This window comes from Puntigrus tetrazona, chromosome 5 (genome assembly GCF_018831695.1).
Source record: "Puntigrus tetrazona isolate hp1 chromosome 5, ASM1883169v1, whole genome shotgun sequence".
Lineage (NCBI taxonomy): Eukaryota > Metazoa > Chordata > Actinopteri > Cypriniformes > Cyprinidae > Puntigrus > Puntigrus tetrazona.
In genome coordinates, this window is record NC_056703.1 from 2,781,976 (window position 1) to 2,799,475 (window position 17,500).

The following is a 17,500-nucleotide window of genomic DNA, read 5'->3' on the forward strand; positions in this document are numbered from 1 at the left end:
GGCATTTTCTTAACTTCCCAGTTTCTTATCTGCTTTAGATGGTGCTCAAATATACGCAAAGCAAAGACGGACGATAACAGTCGTGCTTATCACGACAGGCCATGATGGATATGTCCCGCTTCACTCGGCGAGACATTTCAATTGCTCTGCTTCCTTCTCATTGGATTAGAGACTATCAGATGATTGTTCGGAGTATAGTTCATATGCAAAGCACAGATTGCAGATGTGTTATCCCTTAAAGGACGGGTGAAGGAAATGCCACTCTAAAAGGAAAATTCTGTAACCGTTTGCTTTCCGTCGTGTTGTCTTATGCATCTTGCTTGATGCAATCCTAATCTTTCAAAAGCCATCTGGCCTCAACATGCATCATGCCTTTGTCAGATTTAGCATATTGTCAGGCTTCATGCATAATAAAACTGAACTTTCCCCTTGCTTTACTTGTTCATCAAGTGCTCTGACTAAGCGAACTTTCTTCATAATAACACATCACCAGAGATTCAGCACTGCACTCTAGAGATACCAGAGCCCCTGCATACATATTTAATGTGGTTGCACAAGCTTATATATCAGATTTCTTAATGCTACATCAAAACAAAAGATGAATTTAAAAAGCAGGAGGTATCGATTCCCGCAGTTGTGGAAATTTTTGACATTTGAAGTTTCCAGACTTCTCCAATGCATGAAATTGTAACACCGTGCCGAAAAGTTACGGACAGATATATAGTTAATGTCAATTTCTGGTTCTGCTCAGCGTGGAGTTTCTGAAAGCTCAATCCTGCATTGAGACGCATTCAAAACCTTTTGTGGAGACCTCTATACATAGGTATGAATCCTCCTATACATATGAATGGAAAATGATACCTATGCAATCCTTTGACAAATACTCATGCATTAATCATAACCTACTGTCAAATGGAAATTCATTGGTGAAATAGGGTGCAAACCTTTTTTGAAGTGTGCCCGTTTGGGTCATTTTCTCTTGAAGAAACGTTAACCACAGAACTAGAAAAGCACTTGATTTACACACGGCTTGGAAATAATAACTAAATCAATGCAGCCTTTTTATAGCCCTGTGAAAAAAATAAATACATACTAAAATGTATCTGAAATGCATTTAGTCATGGCAAGTCTACTACAGATGCATTTACATGTTTATGTACTTAATAATACATTGGAATTGGAATTAAAGTGCACTAAGCTAATTTTCTGCTTAGTGCTGACTAAAGAAGTATATTATTCAGAAATCATTTATCAATAGTCACCCTTTTTAGACAGGATGTTAAGAAACGTGCATTGTGCACAATCTGTAGTCCAAAAGTAATAATTTGTCTCTTTGACATGCATCGTCTGAATAAATAAACTTTCCATCCATGCATGGTTTGTAAGAATAGGACAGTATTTTTGTCTGAGTTACTGAAAATCTGGACTCTGAGGGTGTGAACAAATAAAATGAACCCATGCAATATTTTGTTGGCTTTTGCAAGAAATGTCCCTGTGCTAGCTGAAAGTTTGTTACGACCTTGTTTTGTGCTCCAGGGTCACATATTACTTTTGGTAACGCTTTATATTAAGGAGTAATAACTTAATTAACTGCTTAGCAGTAGCTGTTGTGCGTGCATGAAACAAAATGTACTTACCATGTAACTTACTTAAGTTATGGAGCTGCCTGTACTTACAGTTTGTAATTATGTAGATGCATTATCAGCTACTGTTACGCGTGTAACATGCGTAACATACAGGCGGTTTCATAACTTAGTTACAAGGTAAGTACAACAGCTACTACCAAGTACAAAATTAGGTAATTACTCTTTATTATGGATACCTTAAAATAAAGTGTTACACTTTATATTAAAGTGTCCTTGTTACACTTGTACTATTATATGGACTATTATAATAGCAATAAAGTATGCATAATTACATGCAATTAATCTTAACCTCATGGCAAGTGCACGTTTAATATTATTCAGTACTTGAATGCATAATTACACCGTATCAAATTTTAACCTTGCTTGCATTTATTTTAGAACAATATATCTCAGAATAGCTTTTATTAATCTGCCAAAGGCTGCCGTAAGACTGGATTTCATTTATTTGCATGACACATATTTAATGTGGGTGCGTGCGACGCGTAACGTCAGGCGGAGTTTCCAGGATTCCTGAATGCAATCTAATGGTGTGTGTTTGTTTAACAGGGACGGGCACCAACGCGTGCTACATGGAGGAGATGCGTCACCTGGAGCTGGTGGACGGTGATGAAGGCCGAATGTGTGTGAACATGGAGTGGGGTGCGTTCGGAGATGACGGGGCCCTGGACGACATCCGCACCGACTTCGACCGGGAGATCGACGCCGGCTCCCTCAACCCCGGAAAACAGCTGTGAGTGACAGTTAGCGACAACAAAAGAGCTTTGGGAGCGGCTCTAACCGACACAAAAAGCCATTGAAGGCCTTTTTCCCAGAGGGCAGCTTTGTCATCCGCTTCTTCTACTAGGCGATTACGAAAGAAGGTAACGAGGGCTGTCTCCATGGTGACACCTCATCACAGGTGTACACCTACGTTCCTCGAAGACATGTCAAGAAGAACATAGGTTCCTGCTGCAGTGGCTACAGAGTCATTGTGCCCATCATTAACTGTGCGTTAACCCCGACTCGAGAGCTCCTGACCCGAGTCATCGTGACTCCACGGCTGCTTCCATTTATGAAGCGCTGCTTTGAAAACGCAGAACTGTAATCAAATCCCTTGCTGCTGAGCTCTCTTAATGCCCTCAGAAGTGAGTTGGGCGAGTGATTGCACTGCTGGATTTTCACACGCACATAACAATAATTCAGCAGCTTCCTCCAGAGATCCCTGTTTCAGAAGATCAATGGGGGTACTGTTGTAAGTCAATGTTATTGTTCTCTGGCACAACTGCTTCCTGAGACTATGACCTGATCCAGTATTCTCTTCCCATAAATAAGATGTGGAAGGAGACCGAAGTGGTTTTCATTAGCCCTGTACAGTTGAACTCGTCGTACTGTACTTTTTAAAGTATGTATTTAACACCATACAATGAAACGTCTTTGAACGGATGTCTTTATAGTATCATTTATTTATTAAGTTATTTTACGATGAATAGAAAGTTCGGAATTAGTTAGAAAAGACCCTTTATTTAGCCACTGTCTCCCAAATTAAAGCAATTATATAATTAGTGCCAATTTATCACATCTAAAGCTTTTTGTTTATAGAACATGTGTGTACTATGATATTTATTATGCACATATAAATGAACACATATGCATGTTTATATTTATATGCATATATTTTATATTATATGTAAACATAGCATATTTGTCTTAAATGCATAATAAATATACACAACACACACACACACATATATACATTTTATATATATAATATTCTGTAAATGATTTTTTTTTTGTATGATATGAATTGCAATTAATCTTTGCAAAAATAGCTCCTTTATTTTCTGAAATTATGTAACCTTTTTTCAGGTTATGTTAATAGGCCTAGTTAGTTAAGTACAACGGCATCTGAAAGGTTTATTTGTAAAAACAGAAAAATGTTTTTTGGAGCTAATCTCCATCGAACCGCAGTTGGGTTATTTTGATTAGATTTAAAATAAAATAACAAAACATACAGCTTATTAACACAAAGCACGTTTTAATTTCATCTGTTTTTTGCAAATAAACTCTAGAATGACTTCTTATCAAAGTGAAGGTCTGACACGATAAAACCGTTAATTATTTGCAGTGAATTAAATCCTGTTTTCTTCTCTGTGCTGATCAAGCAATGAAGAAATAGCTGTTGGCGGTTAAGGATATACCAATGTAAAGTGCAACACACAATGAATAATAATGACCGTGCCTCATTCAGTCGCTTGTTTTAAAGATTTAAAATCCAATTTGTGTAACAGGTCTTATAGCCCAGATAAAAGCTTGCTGCGAGTGACTCCTTCCTTCTCGGTATTAATTACTTTCGAGAACACGTCTCCAGATAATCATGGTTTTTCACATTATTTTCTACACCCCTGATTACGGAGACGTCCCCAGAAGCAACCTGGGTGGAGGATCTCACTCGAGTGATTAATGATGATTGGGGATCTCTCCGGTTCAGGGCTATGTTCTCCGTCTGAGTCTACGTGTTTTGCTTTCGGTGCAGGTTCGAGAAGATGATCAGCGGGATGTACATGGGCGAGCTGGTCAGACTCATCCTGGTCAAGATGACCAAAGACGGCCTGCTTTTCCAGGGACACACCACTCCGGATCTGCTCACCACCGGCCACTTCCAGACCTCCTTCGTCTCTGTCATCGAAAACAACAAGTCAGTGCCTTTTCGTGCTTTTTAAAAGCAATCAATGGCTCACCTAAAAGTGAGTGTTTGAGTTTGGAGAAAGCGCCATTGCTTCACTTGCACTGCGGTGAATGGGTGCCGCCAAACATCACAATAACCCACGAGCTCTCCAGTGCATCTTGAGAAACAAAAAGCTGCATTTCTGTAAAAAAAACAAAAACAAATCCATTAAGATGTTTTTAACACCACTGCTGTATAATTTTGCTTTCTGAAGTGAGGAAATCATCTGGGGAGAAGTATGGACAGATCAAGCTCCATAAAACCAGTCTCCTTTTCACTGCAGGGGAATAGTGGTTTTATTATGGACAACTTTGGGAAAATATTTAGCCAAAACCAATGGTTTAATGGCTCAGTGGTGTGTTTGTTTCAGCTCAAGAAGTTAAGTGATGGACTGGAGTGCTGTGGATTATTATTTATGATGTTTTTATCAGCCGTTCTGACGGCACCCATTCACTGCAGAGCATCAGTTTTTACAAATCTGATAACAAAAAAAGGGTCCTGAGGGTGAATACATTTTCAGCATGTTTTAATTTGCTGAACTAAAAGTCACTCTTTTGGCATACGGCGGTGTATTTATTTAATTTTTTTGCCATGCTACAAAGCTGCCTTTTTAATAACAGTTCTAACGTAAATGCAATTTTTATAATTGACAATTTCCTTATCTGATACGCCTGGTGTAAATTTATGCAGAAGTACCCTTTACCGGTCTCAAACACCATCACATTGAGTTAACGTGTTAAACATGTTTAATTCATTTACTACTTAAAGTGTAAAGTCACGTGTAGCATTTTAAAAACATGCAATTTTTTCAGTTTTCAGATGAAAAATGACTGATGAATATCCTAAATGCTAAATATATTTATATTTTTTTAGTGCTAAAAAATTCCTTTAGCATGGACTTTAGCACTGAGAACCAGAGCCCATCAGTAGCGGTTCAGTACTGTAACTATTCATTGCCTTAAAATGGCGATCAAACCGCTTTCTTTCAGCCTCATTAAACGCAGTCCTCATTATCCCGCCCGAAAGCCGGAAGCCAGCGCAGACCGGTTTCACTTCATCAATTAACTACCCCATATTTAGTTCTCTCTCCAGCAAACCCAGACGTCCGTGGGAGAACACCTGTGGTCTGGACAGAAATGACACGCTTCTCCGGCGTGAGCTTATCTTAATGTCAGAGCCGCCCGCCGCTTCACGCACCGAGCGCTTTATCAAACCTCTTCGGCTAGCAGACTCTTTAGAGTTTGAATGAAACTCTTTTTGAGGTTTAAACATGCAGTTGAAGCAAAGGGGAAAATAACAGCGTGCATGCATGTTCTTGGCTGAATTCTGAACTATTCTTGCCAAGAACATAACGTATGTGTTTGCATTCAAAAGTTTAGGATCAGTAAGATTTTTATTGTTGTTGTTTTTTTTTTAAAACAGAGTTAGGGATTTATTTGATCAAAAATACAGAAAAAAATGCATTATTATAAAATATTATTGCAAATTCTATAATATATATTTTTATTTTAATATACTGTGAAATAGTTTCTATTATAATAATAGTTTCAATTTATTTCTGTGATGCAGCGCTGAATTTTCAGCATCATTTCTCCAGTGCCACATGAAAATATGATAATTAACTGTTGTGTAGCTTAATGTTTCTTTATTAATTAATTTTATTTATTAAATTTATTAATTGCTTAATTTTTCTTTATGACCTGCTTTTTGCTTTGATGAATAAAAGCATTTATTCCAAACATAAATCTTTTTTTTTTTTTTTTTTGCTATATTTATCAAAGAATCCTGAAAAAGTGTCTGGAGTAATGACGCCATATCGCAAGCATCAATCATATTTTCAAATATATTAAAACAGAACACTTTAGATTATTTATAGAAAATAGAAAAATGGAGCATTTTAAATTGTGATAATATTTCACAGTATATGACTTGAATTTTTTTTGACTGTGTTTTTGATCAAATAAATTTCTCATTTTAAAAACATTAAAAAGATTACTGAATGTTTCCCATTGCAGCAGTTTAGGATCCAAAAAAAGACCACAAGTGGAAATCTTTAATTTCAGGAAAGCATCAGTCAGTAGGCTTTATAAGTAAAGCCTCTTTCAGGGTCACCGTAGAAGGGTTAAGGTTCGGCTGAGACTGAAGCTCTGACTCTTCTCTCTGTGTCTGCTGCAGGAACAACGAGGGTCTGGTGAGCGCCGAGCGGGTTTTGAAAGGCCTGGGTCTGGACCCGTCTCCGGAGGACTGTGTGGTCGCTCAGAGAGTGTGTCAGATCGTCTCTACTCGAGCGGCTCATCTCTGTGCAGCTTCGCTCGCCGCCGTCCTGCGGCAGATCCGTGATAATAAAGCTGCGGAGAGACTGCGCACCACCATCGGCGTGGACGGGTCCGTCTACAAAAACCACCCCCAGTGAGTCCAGAACCGCGCTGCGCTTTTTAAACGGTTCTCTTCTGCTCACCAAGCCTGCATTTATTTCATCCAAAGCTCGGGACAGTTGTCAAATAACTGCTTTTTATTTGAATGTGTTTTAAAATGTGTTTTTCAGCTTCATTCCTCCAGTCTTCAGGGTCACATGATCCTTCAGAAATCATAAGAATGTTGTGATTTGATGCTCAGGAAGCATTTAGTGCAGTCAAACAATTAATCACACACACATACAGTATTTATTTAGAAAATATTTATATTATTTATATTACAAATACATATGTAATATATAAACAACTTATTTTTTCTTAAACATACGTGTGTGTGTGTATTTATATAATCATAATAAATATACAAAGCACACACACTTATATATATAAAACAAAATTTTTATTTTGGATGTGATTTAATCATTTGATTATTATTAATTATTATCAATGTAATTTTTGTAATTTAGTAATTTTTTTAGGATTCCTTGAATAAAAAAAAAATATATATATATATATATATATATATATATATATATATATATATATATATATATATATATATATATATATATATATATATATATATATATATATATATATATATATATATATATATATATATATATATATATATATACACACATACTATATATATATATATATATATATATATATATATATATATATACACACACTATATATATATATATATATATATATATATATATATATATATATATATATATATATAATTATCACCATTATTCTGTTTTAAAATCGGGAATAAAGAACATGTAAAATACATTCAAATAGAAAGCGGTTATTTTAAATAGAATTAAAAATATTTCTGCATTTTACTGTTTTGCAGGCTTGGTGAGCCGAAGAGAATTCTTAAAGCAAACTAAAAAAGCTCTTACTGTCCTAATGTATGGAGAATGTTAGGTTTCAAGCACTCCATACTCAAAAGATCATAACCGCATGCTTGAAAATGCATTTCAGTAGTGCTTTTGAAACCATTCTACTTGCTCACTTAGAATTAGAATTGTTAAACATGTCAAAAATCCAACTGAGCTTTAGAGAAGTGAGACAGCTCTGCTTTTGTAAGGTTCAACACAATTATTATTTTGGTAACTCGCTCTCTCCTTCTTCGTGACTGAAAAGGTGATGTTTCTTTTTCTTTCCCTGTAATGGACTGATGAGAAAATGACCGCGGCTTGAGACGTGACTTCCTGTGAATGTGTTTGTATTTTTCCCGGGTTGCCGAGGAGGTCTTGTTGTGCAGCTTCAGAAGTTAAGAAAAAAACCCCATTGATTATACCGTCTGCATATTTATGTCTCATTACTAATTGAAGCGTTTGACAGCTCTAGAAAAATGTTTGTTTACAAATTGACCTAGAACGATTACTGTGGATAAATTGTAGATCAAGGCAAATGAGGACAGCGACCTGAAATGAGTTCATTTGTAAACTGGAGAGTGTGATTATTCCTGGATGTTGTCAGGGTTTGGAGGCCATAAACGCAGAGGGAGATGAATCACTGGAGCTTTTAACAGACACCCGCTGAGACACAGCTTCATGCACCAATTCCCTCAGTGACTATGGAGATTGATGACTGAAAAATGGCAGAAAAATTACCTAGTGATCATCTAATAGAGGCTGTTATATTGGGTCAGCACTGTGCCTGAGATTTTCTGATCATGCTTTTATACGGCTTGATATATATATATATATATATATATATATATATATATATATATATATATATATATATATATATATATATATATATATATATATATATATATATATATATATATATATATATATATATATATATATATTTTTTTATATATATATATATATATATATATATATATATATATATATATATATAAATAAATAAATATGCACACATTATATAACTCTGGGTGATGTGGCTGATAAGGCCTGCTGTATATATTAATATATTTAATATTCCATGTATTTTGTTTTTGAGCCCTCCTGGAAGACTTCAACACCAGCAAATATTTAGCAGTAGTTTTGGATGATAACTGTACAGGTGTTCTGCAGAGCACTTATTGCCTGGCTTATGTTTTATGAATTTAATTCTGTCTGAATACTTTTATTTAATTAATTACACTATTTCAATCCGGCACGACTCGAGTTCACAGCTTTCTTCAGCCGGGTGCTAATGCATGCTTTCACAATAACGGAAGACGTTCTGAAAATGTCTTGAAGGTGTGGATGGCGCTTCTCTCCAGATGCTCCTGGGAATGCAGCTTCGTTCAGGTTGTGACGTGTTTCTGGGGGGCTGCTTGCTTCTCGAGACAAACATTCTTTTCTGATTTAAGCGCTGTATACAAGGCTGAGATGAAGGCAGATGGAGAACTAACATGACATCTCAATTACTTTAACAACTGTCTTCAAAGACAAAGTCAACAATAATGAGACTGACGTGAAGGACTCACCTCCTACATGCCTCACATCTATTTTAGACGTTATGCTTAGATTGTAAACAGCTTCATTTATCACACTGTCCTGGAGAATGTGTTTCTGTTGCATGAGATCAAAATGTTCTTTGCTTTTATTTTATGTGCTGAGCAACAATTCATTCCGTCTAAAATATGTACTGTATGTAAATACAAACAAATGTAGACAAAGTATTTGCTCACCCATCCAAATAATCGTAATCGGGTGTTTCGATCACTTCCATGGCCGCAGGTGTATAAAATCAAGCACCTAGGCATGCAGACTGTTTTTAAAAACATTTGTGAAAGAATGGGTCGTTCTCGAGAGCTCAGTGAATTCCCGCATGGAACTGAGATAGGATGCCACCTGTGCAACAAATCTATTTGTTAAATTTCCTCGCTCCTGAATATTCCACAGTCACCTGTCAGCTGTATTATAGAAGCGTGGAAGCGTTTGGGAACGATAGCAACTGGTGGAGTGGGGATCAGCGGATGCCTGGGCACATAGTGGGAAGAGATTGCCACCTTTCTGCAGAGTCAGTCGCTACAGACCTTCAAACTTTATGTGGCCTCCAGATTAGCTCAAGAACACTGCTTCATGGAATGGGTTTCCATGACTGAGCAGCTACATCCAAGACATGCATCAGTAAGTGCAATGCAAAGCGTCGGATGCTGTGATATAAAGAATGCTGCTGGACTCTAGAGTCTTCTTCTACCTTATACTGTACAGTGCTTTGATGCAACCTGTGTTGTTAAAAGCGCTATATAAATAAAAAATGATTGATTGATTGATTGATAGAGCACTGGAGACGTGTTCTCTAGAGTGACGAATAGCTCTTCTCCATCTGGCAGTCTGATGGACGAGTCTGGGTTTGGCAGTTGCACGGTACTTGTCTAACGGCATTGTGCCAAGTGTAAAATATGGTGGAGGAGGGATTATGGTGTGGTGTGGGTTGTTTTTTAGAAGCTGGGCCCCTTAGTTCCAGTGAAAGGAACTCTGAATGCTTCAGCATACCAAGATATTTTGGACAATTCCACGCTCCCAACTTTGTGGGAACATTTTGGAGCCGACCCCTTCCTCTACCAACATGACTGTGATGCAGTGCACAAAGCAAGGTCCATAAAGACATGGATGACAGAATCTGGTGTGAATGAACTTGACTGACCTTGAGTCCTGACCTCAACCCGATAGAACACCTTTGGGATGAATTAGAGTGGAGATTGAGAGCCAGGCCTTGTAGTCCAACATCAGTGTGTGACCTCACAAATGCGCTTCTGAAAGAATGGTCAAAAACTCCCATAAACACGCTCCTAAACCTTGTGGACAGCCTTCCCAGAAGAGTTAAAGCTGTTATAGCCTCAAAGGGTGGACCGACGTCATATTGAACCCTATGGATTAGGAATGGGACATCACTTAAGTTCATATGCGAGTCAAGGCAGCTGAGCGAATACTTTTGGCAAAATAGTGTGTAACTGTATATGCCATTTCTGCTACATATCTGGACATATAGTGGGAATGAAATGTTGTGTCTAATTGAACATAAATATTAGCATATACATGCAACAACAGTAGAAACAATTACAGTGTAAACGTAATTATCATACTGAATCTTTGTAGCAGGGAGTGTTTATAAAGTGTTTGATGTGCATACAGAGAAAATAGTGTTTCTATGGGCCGTTTGTATAGCCCACTCACACGTGTGACACGCTCAGAATTGCACTTAAGGAAGATTGTCAGTTTTTGAGAATTGTGGGGAGGAGGGGAAGTGTTCATGATTTCAGGAGGTAGTTTTGTGGATGGGGGGGTTTCAGAGGGGAACAGGGAGATTGGAGTTAAGGGCTCTTACAGCCTGGTGGAAAAAGTAATCTTGCAGAGTGGGCTCTGATGCTCCGGTACCGGCTTCCTGATGGAAGGATCTGGACGAGACTGTGGGAGGGGTTGGTGGAGTCCTTCACGATACTGATGGTGGATGTGTGGAGACGGACATGCTTTTTTTGATTGATTTTTAGCCAGCGGAGCTGTCGATGGTCAGTGGGGGTGGTCAGCAGGATTTCTCCTGAAGTCCATCACAACCTCTTTTGTCTTGTCTGGAACACACCATTTAGCAAGGTGTGCCACTTCCTCTCTGTAATGTGTTTCATAACTTTTTTTTTCTGATGAAGCCCACCACAGTTGTGTCATCAGCGAACTTGATGATTTAGTTGGAACAGTGAAGAGCAGCGGGCTGAGTACATAGCCCTGGGGGGCACCTATGCTCAGTGTGGTAATACTGGAGGTATTGAGGTCGAAACAAAGACTGACTGAGGTCTTGCACTTAAAAAGTCTAGGATCCAGTTGCAGAGGGAGGTGTTAAGAGCCAGCGAGATTACTTTATGGATGACCTGTTGAGGAATTGCGTTGAATGCTGAGCTGAAGTCAATGAACAGCACTGAGTCTTTCTATTCCAGGTGAGTAAGAGCTAGCTGGAGGTTATTGCATCGTCCGTGGAGCGGTATGCAAACTGGAATGGGTCGAGTGTATTTGGGAGGCTGGACTTTATGTGATGCATGACTAAAGGCCCCCATGCACTTTCTTCATTTGAAGGCAAAAAGAAGTTAGAAAAGACTGAGCAATGGTATAATGTTTCCGAACATTCAGCATTACTTACATTGGCTTGGAGAGATGTAGTACCTGGTCGTTTGGAGATGAGTCATGAGTAGAAGTGATTTAGTGTATCTGTGTCATCGTCACTGACCTGTGGTAGGGGCTTGTAGTCAGTAATGGTCTGTAGGGGCATATCGTGTATCAAACATTTCACAGTCATTTTCCAAATCATCAAAATGATCATCCTTATCCCCTCGGTGGTGGGGACTTTAGAGCGAGCACATCATGCTGCGTTTCTTGTCATGGGAACATCCCCCCTGAAGATAATGAGGAAATAACATCGCTCCCTTTGACAAGTGTATTCCAAACGACTAAAGAATGACACACACATGCTCTGCTCACTCAAGTCCCCATTAACAAGGGGATAGGGATGATCACTGTTTTGAAAAAGAATGTGTATCGTACAGTTTATGGTCTTGAATCATGAATCATGACAGCCCTAATAGTCTGAATTGCTTGCCACAAGGTCCAAGTGTCTTTACTGTTTTGGCTTATTGATGTTTTGCCTTCCTGATGCCATGAGACAGATTGGCTCTTGCTGTTTTGAGGGCCGTCTGAATGCCTCATTAATAGCCCGAAATCCTCTGCTGTCATCCGTGGATTCTTGGTGACGGTCGCATCATCGTCTTTGCACTTTCGATGTAAGCTTTCACGGTTTCATTGAACTCTTTCAGGTCTGTGTGGTTGTTGAAAATGACTGCCTCTTTAAACATGTTCCAGTATGCGTCCTGTAGTGCTGAGGTAGCATTGCCTGGCCATACCATGACACACACACACACACACACACACACACACACACACACACACACACACACACACACATTACATAAACCAAAACTTTTATTTTGGATGTGATTAATCGTGACAGCACTGATAAACATATTTTTTTCCTCCATGTTTCTCCTCCTGTGCATGGTTCATCATCTCAACTTGTTTTTTTCCTTCTCTTATTGTTTTGCTCTGTCTCTTTCCGCAGGTTTGCGCGGCGGCTGAATAAGATGGTGAGGTTGTTGGTGCCGGACTGTGACGTGCGTTTCTTGCGCTCGGAGGACGGCAGCGGTAAAGGGGCAGCGATGGTCACTGCCGTGGCGTACCGGTTAGCGAAGCAGCACGCCGAGCGCCAGAGAATCCTCGACACGCTCCGCCTCGATCGAGATCAGCTGCTGGGGGTGAAGAGGAGGATGGAGGAGGAGATGAAGAAAGGCTTGGCTAAAGAAACTCACTCCAAGGCCGCTGTAAAAATGCTGCCCGCCTTTGTGCGCTCCATGCCTGATGGAACAGGTTATTTATTTATTTATTTCAACCCTCTTAGCTTTTATAAATTGCTTTAATTAATATAGTTTACAACACTATTTGTTTCGCAAATAAAGTGTAATGATGTTAATAAAAACTTCAACTCAAATACGTTGCCGAGCAACACACAAAAGTATGTTTGTAGAGTAATTTGCAACTAGTTGAACCTAGCTCTACCAATCAGAATCAAGGACTGGAACTATGAGTTTTATAATGGAAATTAATTTCTTAATTTTTGTTTGTTTGTTACTTTTTTTTCTTTTCAGTGAAAGTAGATTTTTTTTCCCTCATGCTGCCCAGTTCATAATGAGCAGATGACTCATGCACTATGAGAGAAGAGAGCTTATGATTCACATGATATGATTTGATATAGCTGATTATGAACAACGGACTGCAAGACATTTTATGTAATATACAGTATGTGTGTGTACTATGTAGATTTATTAAGTGTATATAGATTTATTAAGTGTATATATAAAGACACAAACATACAGTATATATATATATATATATATATATATATATATATATATATATATATATATATATATATATATATATATTTATTTATTTATTTATTTATTTATTTATTTATTTTATTTTTTTTTTTTATTGTAGTATAATATTATTATGTATTATTCTTTTTCGTGTTGGAAAAGAATTCCGTCAAGTTTTTTTTTTTTTGACCCTGTTGAAACCAATTGGAAGATTTTGCTTCTGTGAAATTTTGTATGAAAACAGCTGCAAAAACACACGTTTGTGTGATTTGTGTAAAAAAAAAATAACAGTAACCTTTTTGAAGATCAGATCACAATTGGGAATAAATTGCATGCAAAATAAAATGTCATTTCATCTTGGCCCAGACATCAAGGAAGATCTGGAGGGAAAGTATTTGAATATAAATTGCGGTGCATAATGCATCATGTCTTGATTCGAGCTTGCTAAGAATGATGACTATTGCTGAAAATGTTTTCCATGCATGTGTATAATTTTTTATATATTTTTTTTGTAGGCAGAAACAAATCACGCAAAACATTGAGAATATCTTATGTATGTTTGCATGTATGTTTGCTGATTTATCTCTTTCTTTGTATACAGAGAGAGGGACACACATACATGCTTACTGTATATATGCCTTCTGTTTTGTGCGCATGTGTTTTGTGTGTGTGTGTGTGTGTGTGTGTGTGTGTGTGTGTGTGTGTGTAGTAGTAATCCTTTGTATGGTTTTTATAGTACGTAACAAGTTTTCGTAACATCCAGTTTCAGTTGTCGTCTCAGATTTTGAAGACAGTTGTCAGCTAAAACACAAGGGACATGCAGAAGATTGTGACTGATGTAGCTGTACTGTACTCTATATACTAAAACTGCATAACCCAATGCAAAAAAAAATAATAATATATGTGATATCCTCACTGGTATGAGAGACAAATCAATAGCTCCTCCATATCCAGACCATTCCAGAACAGTCCAGAGTGTTGATTGGTGTGTGTGTGTGTGTGTGTGTGTGTGTGTGTGTGAGAGAGATAGTTGTTCCAGTCTCTGAATCTATTGTGAATGTTCTGCAGAGCGTGGAGACTTCTTGGCTCTGGATCTGGGCGGCACAAACTTCAGGGTGCTGTTGGTGCGCGTTGGAAGCGGGAAAAGACGGAGCGTGGAGATGCATAATAAGATCTACACCATCCCTCAAGACATCACTCAGGGCACCGGCGAGGAGGTACGCCCTCCAAACACACTCCACTTCATTAACACCCATTCAGGATGCCGGTCGGGTGCGCGGTGGATTCCGTTCATTTGCATGATGATGATGATGACATTGCAGTGGAAAAATTATGTTGATTTGATTTTCTTTTGTTTTGGTTTGGTTTGTTTTTTTTCGCTTTCTCAACTGAGCTGGCGTAACATGCGTAACGGCGGCCCTCGTGTTCGGTGTTAGTGTGTGTCTTGGATTGCAGGATAAGTGCACTAGAGGAACTGTGCGAGCTCCTAAATAAAGCAATCGCTGTATTTGAGCATGAAGTGCACTCACCTCCAGCTGTATACTTAGTGCTGTATTTTAGGCTGGAATCGCTTGTTGCTGCGTAACATGTTCTGTTGCACTCTTTATGGTTTCCAGTGATGATCCTGGAAGCTGGAGCTTGTTTTGATAAGCATGCATGATCCTTTATCTTCACCTGTGTGTGTGTGTGTGTGTGTGTGTGTGTGTGTGTGTGTGTGTGTGTGTGTGTGTGTGTGTGAACTGTCCTCCGCAGTTATTCGATCACATAGTGCACTGCATTGCTGACTTCCTGGAGTATATGGGTATGAAGGGAGCGTCGCTGCCGCTGGGCTTCACCTTCTCGTTTCCCTGTCATCAGACCCGACTGGATCAGGTAAAACACACACACATCTCTTATTCAGCTCGATGAAGACATCTGTTTGGATTTCAAGTGTAGTTCAAATAAAACTTTTTGCCTCCAACAAACTTGGCATGAAATGTCACTTAAAACGCCTTTTTGAAGTTTTAAATCAAGGGTTCAGTTTTCAGTGTGTGTCTCTGGAGCACAGCTATATTTGTAGCGTTAGACAACAATACACCGTTTGGCTCGAAATCAAGATATTTTGTACATTTCCTACCATAATTATAGATATAATATACGTTGCTAAGGATTTAATTTGGATAACAGGTGAATTTCTCAGTATTTATATATCTATATTCATCAATGGAAAGCTTATTTATTCATATTCATTTTATTATATGTATAAAAATATAGTTTGGTTGTTGTCAAAGACTTTATAGAACAATAGTTCATAAGCAGAATTATTACTACATTTTACGTAATGCATCAGAACGTGGTGCAGCGATTATTTTAGTAATTATTTCATTATAATGAAAAAAAAATCAGATACACAAATGATTATATTACTGCATTGTAAATAACCCGATTTATTAGTAAAGTCATGTGCCGTAATAGACCGCTGAGCATATAAACAGGAAAAACAGGTTGTTTTATTTTAATAAGCTGATGTTTGTGAGTCATAGAAACATGCTCAGCAAGGCTCTATATTCCCGTCTGTCTTCCTTCAGGGCGTCTTGATAAAGTGGACGAAGGGCTTCAAGGCCTCGGGCTGTGAAGGAGAGGATGTGGCCACGCTGCTCAAAGACGCCATCCACCGCAGTGAGGTCAGATCACGGTACACGTGTTCAGTCAGACCCGTCCTGAAAGGCGTCACGCTGGGTTTGCTGCTAACTCGTCTCTCTCTGCGTCTGCTTCGGTCTCGTCGCAGGAGTTTGATCTGGACGTGGTGGCGGTGGTGAATGACACCGTGGGCACCATGATGACCTGTGGCTACGAGGACCCTCAGTGTGAAGTGGGGCTCATTGTCGGTCGGTGTGATTTATGAAAATATGAAACCGATTTTTTCTATTCTAGTGCTATCACTTATTTATAAACCATACGTTATGGATATAGTTGCAGAATTTAAAGCCAATGCACCTCTTAGATCATTAGATGCATATGTTTATATTAAATATAAATATTTAAAATAAACATAACATATTTTATTAACATTTTTGTAACATATTAAATATATGCGTGCATGTTTGCATTTACATATACGTGCTAAATATACACAGCATACACATGATTGTAAACAAAACAAAACGTATGAATGCATGCAAATATTTTCGTTTGTGGTATATTATTTATAATGTGCATGCATTATTTTGCATTTGCATTTGGCAGAACTGAAATGGAAGCGAAAAAATGCATTCTGCGTAACCAACTTTTTGGTTTTGGCTACAACTGATATTGTTTTTATTGTTTCAGCATCTCAATCATAAACCCGTTACCTTCCACTATCTTCAATTAATTAAATGCATCTTGCTTGGATGCTTTGTTTTATTTAGCTTATGATATCACTTCTGGAGATGAACCGATGGTTCATGGGTGTTCTTGCTGCAGGCACGGGGACTAATGCGTGTTACATGGAGGAGATGTCCAACGTGGAGCTGGTGGATGGAGATCAGGGCCGTATGTGTGTGAACATGGAGTGGGGGGCGTTCGGAGACGACGGCGAGCTGGATGACGTCTGCACAGAGTTTGATCGAGCCGTAGATGACCAGTCCACTTATCCTGGCAAACAGCGGTGAGACTTTATATCAGCTCGGCTTCCCATTAGAGAGATGTTTCCGTGTCTAATGGAGTTCAGATTTGAGGCCCAGGATGCACTGGCTTCCTGTCACACATGAAATAGATTTTGCTATTACTTATTTATAGACGACTCAATAAAAATACATTATGGATATGCTTGCAGAATTTAAAGCCAATGCACCTCTTAGATCATTAGATTGAG

General features: G+C 38.3%; 1 protein-coding gene across 3 annotated transcripts in view; it reads left to right on the forward strand.

Moving 5' to 3' along the window:
• The window catches only part of hk2 (hexokinase 2), a 53,066-nt gene that overhangs the window by 22,621 nt on the left and 12,945 nt on the right, over positions 1-17,500 (forward strand). Inside the window, exons 7-15 of one of the 3 annotated variants that reach the window (XM_043239006.1) lie at positions 2,193-2,376; positions 4,159-4,320; positions 6,526-6,759; positions 12,852-13,156; positions 14,734-14,882; positions 15,418-15,537; positions 16,233-16,328; positions 16,433-16,532; positions 17,110-17,293. In XM_043239006.1, the coding sequence (XP_043094941.1) occupies positions 2,193-2,376; positions 4,159-4,320; positions 6,526-6,759; positions 12,852-13,156; positions 14,734-14,882; positions 15,418-15,537; positions 16,233-16,328; positions 16,433-16,532; positions 17,110-17,293 (1,534 nt within the window). Of the gene's footprint in view, positions 1-2,192; positions 2,377-4,158; positions 4,321-6,525; positions 6,760-12,851; positions 13,157-13,434; positions 13,586-14,733; positions 14,883-15,417; positions 15,538-16,232; positions 16,329-16,432; positions 16,533-17,109; positions 17,294-17,500 lie in introns of those variants that run through there. The other 2 variants (XM_043239007.1, XM_043239008.1) reach the window with 2 other exon arrangements.